The sequence below is a fragment of the Gadus morhua genome, chromosome 13 (assembly GCF_902167405.1).
Source record: "Gadus morhua chromosome 13, gadMor3.0, whole genome shotgun sequence".
Taxonomy (NCBI): domain Eukaryota; kingdom Metazoa; phylum Chordata; class Actinopteri; order Gadiformes; family Gadidae; genus Gadus; species Gadus morhua.
In genome coordinates, this window is record NC_044060.1 from 21048454 (window position 1) to 21056914 (window position 8461).

Here is an 8461-nt window from a genome sequence, read left to right on the forward strand (position 1 = left end):
AGAGAGAGAGAGAGAGAGAGAGAGAGAGAGAGAGAGAGAGAGACCAAGGCATTATGTTATTCCTAACGCAATCGTCTGTTGCTACTGTTGAGTGTTTGTGTTTGTCTGTGTGTAGGGGCGGGTTGGTGGGCAGAGGGGCTGGAAATCAGAAAATAACCTGCTATTTGGCGGAGAGTAAATTGCTTTAGGGTTTGATAGAAGTGGGGGATTCTGGACGTAAGTCCCATCGATCATGTCATGCTGCGGCACAGTTTGGTTCTTATGGGGAAATTGCCGGCATCAGTCAGACAGCGTACACCGGGGAGAGGGGTGGAAGCGTGCGGGATTTCCTTAACACATAACAATATTACTATCCTGTCCTTCTGTCTCTGTCTCTGTCTCTCTTTCTCTCTCTCTCTCTCTCTCTCTCTCTCTCTCTCTCTCTCTCTCTTTCTCTCTCTCTCTCTCTCTATATATATATATATATATATATATATATATATATATATATATATCTCTCCCTCTCTCTCTCTCTCTCTCTCTCTCTCTCCCTCTCTCGCTCTCTCTCCCTCTGGTCCCTGGCTCCTGAATCCCTCTCCTGGCTTGTGACTCTGAGGGGATAAGCGAATAAGATGATTATTCTCCTGGGAGGAGGACCACTTCAAAGCACCAGTTCACCAAGGGGGGAAACAATTGAAAAAGGAAAAACAGAAAAAGCCCAGTGCTGGGATTCAGCCAGGTGCCAGCCACTGGTTTCCCATCATTGTTTTTAATGGAACGTACTGATTGGATGGGATATGAGATTCATGGTTTATGTGACTGTGTTGACACAATGGCTGAATTATCGGAGTGTCGCACAGTATCGGCCCGAGTGCTGACTTTAAATCACAGCCATTGCGGTAAAGTACATAAATTATGCACTGCTTTTCATTATTGTTTGGAACATGCTGTATCCGTGAAACAAGATTCATGGCTAAATGCAGCGTGCAGGAGACTCCCTCCTGCTCCAGTACATGGTTCATCCCCGTCGCTGACACAATATTTAGTAAGTTACTTTATGTAATTTACGATGTGTGGAGACGCAGTCTGCGCTCAGCAATACAGGTATGGTTAAAGGACAAGGCCACAGTTAGCATTTTTATTCCACTAGAACATGATACGACCAAGCCTTGCCTTCGGTGCCAATGGCTGGTCTAGCAACTCCTTTTTGTTGGCCAAGAGATTTCTTTACTATGACGATGTTATTCATTACCTTCATACTTTTCCCTGCCAAACACCAGTGGATACAGAAAAACAAACCATAGGGTTTACAAACCATATAGCTTTCTTGAACACCCTTCTCTAACATCTACGCACTGGTGCATACTAGTGAACACACATGTTCGAAGGATTAGGTGAAGAATACACAAATTAGGTGGAAGGTGAAGAGTGCTCAGAATGTGATTTACTCCCTCAGGAAGTGATCCTGTTGTGTTGGTGCTGGGAAGAAAGATTATGAAAAGTATAAGTCTTTATTTATATCTTACACAAAAAAGATTCACACAGAGTCGACAAAACAGAATGCAGAAGGAGGAACAGAGCCACGGCTCCAACTTTAGATCTTGGAAACAACGTATGGTTTTCATAGTTTGTATTGAATACATTCGGAAAATAAACACTGGGAATGTACGGTAGGAGAAGTTATGCTGTTATTCCCCTAGAGACAGGGACGGACATTAGATGAAATGCCAAGCGGAGGGTTCTTTTAAGAGGAGAAGTGAGAAGATTCACTGCAACGCTTTCATCATCGTGCCTCATACAGCGGCTGAAGGTCAAGGGCCGGTGAAGCCGTTAAAGATGGATGCTACTCTCTCTCTCTCTCTCTCTCTCTCTCTCTCTGTCTCTCGCCCTCTGTCTCTCCCTCCTCGTTGTGATCCCGAGCAGTGGTCGTGGTGGTGGTGGAGGTGGTGGGGGGCTAGGGGACAGATGGGGTCAGGCCGGTTGTTCCTTCAATCAGCTGCATGGAGTGCTGGGTCACAAACCTCTGTAGTTCATAACCCCCTCCTCTCGCCCATCGATCGATCAATGGTCCCCTCCTATGCATGCACTATGCCCCCCCCCCCCCCCCCCCCTCCTCCTTACTTCCTCATTTCTTGTCCTGAGTAGTGTTTTTTCTGGGGGGAGCTCTTAGTCAAGGGGTCTAAATTCACCCCCCTTCCTCGTGAAACATTAATGGCATTATAATTGACCTGTCATGCGTAGTGAGTCGGACAGAGATTGAGCCCTAATCTCAATTAGCCAAGGTTGGTGTTTGGCGTAGCTCCCGCCTCCTAATCAGATGCAGTGCCTTGTTCCTCTTTGGCACTGGCTGCTGCCGAATTTATGTTTTTTAATAATGGATGAAATTTAATTCCCAGGTCTGTTGTAGAATACTGATTGTGCTTTCCGCTGCCAGAAAGGTCAGAAAACTATCTCTATTCCCAGTTTGGCAGTGTGTTAAAAACGCACAAAAAATAAAGGGAAAATATATAAAACACCCAAGATGCTCTTCCATGAATTTTTAACTTGTTTTCTTTAAATGAGCCACTACTATTGGGAAGGACTTTTTGTTGTGACTAAACAAAAGACCCCAACTAAAGGAATAATGAACGTGCAGCAATTTCAGAGGTGTGTTTGGGAGCCTACGGGGTGTCCACGGCGTGTAGCAGTTGAAGCTAATTAGCGGCGCTGTTGTGTTAATGCTAGCCTGGTGAGCCAGCAGGAAGCGCCATGTTTCGGGAGTAGTGTGCAAGAGAAGTCTGGAGAAGCGTCTGGCTTCCTGTCTCAGGTCTTTAGCGAAGAGAATATTTTAATCCCGGCTGACAAGACCAAGGGATCTGCTTAATCCCATTACAGGCTCACACATTAAACTACAGTGTGCACCATCATCTCTCTCTCTCTCTCTCTCTCTCTCTCTCTCTCTCTCTCTCTCTCACTGTCTTGCTGGCTCTCTCTCTCATTCTCTTTCTAAATCACTCATTCTCCCTCTCATTTGTGTGTGAGAGAGGCCGATGGTGCCAGCCAAACAGCTTACTGTAGTAATCTCTAAATAATAGTGTCTTTTTTTTACCACTTGTTTATACTGACTTTCTTTTGCCTGGAAAGCCTATAGGCCAACTGCTCTCTCTCTCTCACTCTCTCTCTTCTCTTTCTCTCACTCTCTCTCTCTCTCTTTTAGGTATATTAATAGATTTAAATGACATCGCCTCACATTCTCATAGGTTGATGTTTCACTGAAATGCCCAGCTCTGTGCATGCTGTCTTCTGATTGCCGATTCATGTGGATCGGGAAACGTGCTATCTCAAAATATCTGTGCATGAGCCGGCTGAATGCTGATTGCCTGTGGATTAAGAAGATTCATGGGCAAGCAACTTGCCCAGGATCATGGAGGGGACGGGGTTCCCATTAGCATGCCTCAATCCTGAACCCATCTCACGTCTCCGATGGCTTCCACTATCAGTCCGGTTGATGGATGAATGGGCCTAGAGGAAGTTAATTTGACTCCATGCAGTGTAGTGCATATATCTCTATCTGAGAACGTCCGCATTTCCCAGACGACCCACTTTTAACTTCTGAGCCCAATTCCCCCTACATGGACCCCCCCCGGGTCGCCACCAACCACCCACCCCATATTACGACCTGGCCTCCCTCTTTCCTCTTCTATCACTTGGCTAAGCAAGGTCAAAGTTCATGTTGGTCTTCTCACGTTGAGCAGTTCTTAGCTCCCCGCGGGCTTCGTAAGTCTCAGGCTGTATAGCGACCGGTTGCCGGTGGGGGGCTGGGATTAAGAGCCTGCCTGGGGTCTTAAACCATGCTTGCCTCAAAAGGCTTCCTCTTGTGCGGATCTTATATAGGGCCAAACGGACCCTCTACCCCCTCCCTGACTTCCCTGCTAGACAGCGTGGTCCCCTGCAGTCAAGCCCTGGGCGAATACACCCCTTCCACCAGACGGTTTAAGTTGTTGGGTTTCAAGAAGTACCTAACAAGGCAAAGGGGAGGAACAGGGATTCAAATTAGATGGCAAGTGATCAAGCACAGTTTGAACAAATTGTAATCCACCTAAGTGGTGTTCGTGTTCGGGTAGAAAGGCTCTCGGCCTACACAATAGGGTAATGAGAACATATTTGCTTGTGGGGATTGTAAAGCTTTCCAAAATGTAAATCTAGCCAATTAGTGCTGCGTTGTTAGCATTTGATTGTAATCCGTTTTCGGCAACATAATGCTTGGGAAAGTCTAATGTGAGACTGTAACTGGGGAAAATCCTACTCATTTATTGGTAGATTCCTAGATAATAAGACTTATAGGCCGCAATAATGAAGTCAACAGGGTTGTAGTAGTGGGGTGTATATGGGAACAGGGTAGGCTAGAGAAGCAAGGGTGTCTCCCAGACGAAAGGTTATAATTTTAATCCCCAATATCTGCAGATCTACTTGCCTTTTAACTCAATGTATCAACTAAATCACAGCAAGTTGCTTTGGATAAAAGCATTCGTTAAATGACTAATCAGTAAGTATGGATTAATAACTCACAATACCCTGACAGAGGGAGAGTGCAGGATCACAAGTGAGATGAGTTCAACCCTGAATGAGACATTAAAGCCCAACAGCTTGAGTTAATGCCGTGCAAAGCCTGGTCAAAGAGTTCAAGGAGCATGTTTCATCTGAATACAGACCCTGTACTGAGAAACGAGAATCAAATTGATTCCTTTCTTCTCTTGCTAATTATTCAATTAGCTACTCATGCATTAGGGGTTGACCTGTGAGTGTTTCCTGTTGAATTCTGTTTAGCTGATACAAAGCTAAGCCGGAAAAGGACAGCATCGGCGACCAGCCTTAGATCAGGGGAAGGCCCTGTCTGGGAGGATTGCAAAACTGATGGGGCATGTCGTAGTTTAATCTAGGTTGTGGTTTGCTGTTGGATGGAAACAGGCTACAGTGCCAGAAGTTGTACAACTGTGCTTTCTACATTAATTGGTCCCCCTTTTAGAAAGAAAACCCTGTCTGTCAGGACCTGGGGTCTCATTTATAAAACTGTGCGTTGGATCGTTACTAATAGTGTACGTACGCCCAAAAGCCATGTTTTGCGTGCGCCAAATATCTTTCAGATTTATAAAACCCTGCGTACGCACACCGTAAGCAATCTTTGCTTAATAAATCACAGAGTGCCTACAAGTGTGGGCAGCTGAATCAGCTTCACGTTCCGCCCTGTACACGCCCCTTTTTACCATAATTGGTCAGTGCAAATGATACTCATGAATGTGATCTGCATATAAAACAGACTCAGATGCTGTCGGAAACAATGGCAGAAGTACTGAGAAAAGCAAAAAAGCGAAATTTCAAGGAGGTTGAAGTGGAGACACTTGGGGGTGAGATGGAGGCCCGAAAAGTAGTTTTGTTCGGCGGTCACGGGATTGGGATCGCCAACAACAAAAAGCAGAGTGAGTGGCAACATGTTGCTGCAGCAGTGAACTCTGTCAGTGGCACGGAGCGCACAGTCCCAGAATTAAAAAGGAAGTGGTCTGACATAAAGGTACATATTTTTATGTAGCCTACCAATAAATCGTTATGGTCACTAAAGACCCTCTCCCTCTGAATCCTGCCATTTGCATGGTCCGCCAGAAGTGCAATATGGTGCCGCATTACCACGGCGCTCACCTCTGTATTTATAGGGTTACGGTAAGAAAACAGAACGAGGACACCTTGGATAATCAGTTTGTAATCACCCACGTAAAATGTTCTTGAACATAACCCCTTTTTAATGCCTGATTTGTCATAAAAAAGCATCAAGAGTAACGGACAACGATTGTGATGAGGAGTGTGGATTGGTTTTCCACACTTGGGATTTAATTGACATTTGATTATGTGTTTACAGTGTCACATAAAAATATTATGTTATTGAGACATGTTGGACAGATGCTTTATTCCATGCAGTCGCGCCGTCAGTGGACAGTATGGAGTGACGGGATTAAATATAAAGATTTTTTTTATTTCTATTCTAATGAGATGTTTCTGGAGTTATAACTGAGAAATAACGCAGTTGACTTAAATTATCCTGATTACATAGATTTAACGCATGATACGGGTTGAAATTAAATTTATGAAGGGCGATGATAAAACATAATCGTTCTTCTCACTCTACAATTCTTCCGTCTGACTTCAGTTCACAACCACACCATCTGTGTCGCCAATTCTCCTTTACCTCCAAACCATGCGTACGCATGGGTCAGAGTTTGCTTAGGGCTGCGCACATTTTCCCGTCAAGTTGGTTTTTTATAGATCACAACCTTGGCGTGAAAAGTCACGTACGCAACTTTCAGCCCTGTTTTGTGCGTACGCAACGGTTATAAATGAGACCCCTGGTGATTTGAGGTTGTTATATCTGCTCTACATTTTTGCTGTACATAAGCACCCTGTAGACTCATTGCTCATAAGTTATCACTTTCCTACGTAAAAGTTGAGCTTTGTTTTATCAATTGTTTTTTGTGAGTCTCGGGATATGTTTAGCTAATGAGGCTAGCCTGACCTAATGAGTTGGGTCATAGCCAGTGTAAAGGAAAGAATATATGAACTCCTACCCTCAGAGAGATTCCAACGCTGGGGATTGTGGGAAATAGTGCTTCACAAAGGCTCAAAGAAAGAAAGAAAGACACGGCTCTCCGTTCCCTCTAGCTCCCCCACACACACACACACACACACACACACACACACACACACACACACACACACACACACACACACACACACACACACACACACACACACACCAACCACCAACATCTTCACCCCACCTCCTCCCCCCCTCTGGGGGCTATCCTAGCCTCATAATGGTCTGCCCTGGTGGTTTGTTAGGTGGAAAATGAAGCACGGAACAGCGCTCCTCCACCTGTCAGAGTGCAGCAGACAGGTTACTCTCTTCTCAACTGTTGAGTCCAAGCATGTTTCTCTCCCAATCCTCTCTTCCTCCACCTCCTCTAATCCCAGTCTTTCCAGGCCGACTAGTTTTTGACGGTTAAATATTCAACTTAAATTGTTGTTTTGTTTCCCAAAAACATCTACGGAGGCACATATGTAGCAGACGCTCTGTAATTAAGAATGAATGATTAAGATTAAATGATTAATATTGGAGCCTGAGGAAAAGAAAGGAACAACAATAGAGATTCGGAGTGCGTTTGTTTTGTTTTTTCTCACACGGCACCTGCCACATATTAACATACATTGCTCCATAATGCAGGCTTTTTTTCTTTATTTATTCCTAATGGCATATTTGTTCCATGGTTGCATGTAAATAGGTTCCTTCCCAGACACATTCAGGCAGACATGAGACAGAGCAGAATTTAGCAGACATTGTTGGTGTTGAGAAAACCCAAATATATTTTATGCGGTCCATGGGGGAAAGCCTTGGGGTGTTTTAACCTTCATACTCTTCCTATTCTGCTGCAAATTCCTGCTGACACAATAACATTGCAAGCAGCTTTAACGGTGTCTCTCCTGGTTACAGAAAAACAACTACACTAAATATGTAGTCGATCAGTTGCTCAACCTGCAAGTGTTGTGGAACAATCTGCTAGTTTAATGTCTCAACCTGCTAGTTTAATGTCTCAAACTGCTAGTGTGGTGGATCAGCCTGCGTGTGTGATGGATCAACCTTCTAGTGTGATGGATACACCTGTTATTTTAATGTCTTAACCTGCTAGTGTGATGTGTGATGGATCAACCTGCTTGTTTAATTTCTCAACCTGCCAGTGTGATGGATCAACCTACTAGTTGAATGTATTATCCTGCTAGTGTGATGGATCAACCTGCTAGTGTGATGGCTCAACCTGCTAGTTTAATGTCTCAACCTGCTAGTGGGGTGGATCAACATACTTAGCACATGCATCATATGTGCAGCAAAGCCGCATGTCTCTGTTTCAACCCCGCTGCCCATAACGGCACAGAAAGCCCATACAATATATTTTATAATATCGATAGATATTTTAAAATCATGGGCCAGGCTCAATTGTTATGCCTGGCTGAGCAGACAAGAGCATCCATAAGAGCCTCCTCTGCAAACTGGTGTCCCCCTCAGTAAGTTGTCCCCCCTAAGAGATGCACTGAGGGAGTTAGAGAAGGAGAGAGAGGACACAACAGCAGCGGCCAGCGGCGTCGTTGACCCCTGTTTTGTTTTCTGTTCTTTTTATTTCTCCATGACGTTGCTGGTTGTTCCTGGACACCACAGAGACATGACGCTGAACAAGAACCCAGGATCTGTGGCACTTCTCTGCCTGCTAATCTCTGCCCAGGCCTTTCCTCTCACTGCTGCCATGGATATCCCCCTGGAGGGTAAGTTGGCTTCAGACGGGCCGTCCTGGAACCAAATCTGTCTTTTTTATTTGATATGGGGAGTGCTGGGCTTGCAGGAGAGAAGGGCAAAGGTTACACTATTACTTACTCGTAACTGCGTACATGGCTTGTTGTCGTGATT

At 44.8% G+C, this 8461-nt stretch overlaps 1 protein-coding gene across 7 annotated transcripts in view; it reads left to right on the forward strand.

The window, feature by feature from the left end:
* The window catches only part of chl1b (cell adhesion molecule L1-like b), a 76444-nt gene that overhangs the window by 34182 nt on the left and 33801 nt on the right, over positions 1–8461 (forward strand). For all 7 annotated transcript variants that reach the window (XM_030374600.1, XM_030374607.1, XM_030374604.1 and 4 more), the window contains one exon: positions 8216–8319. In XM_030374600.1, coding sequence (XP_030230460.1) covers positions 8220–8319 — 100 coding nt within the window. In that variant the 5' untranslated portion in view covers positions 8216–8219. The remainder of the gene's footprint in view (positions 1–8215; positions 8320–8461) is intronic.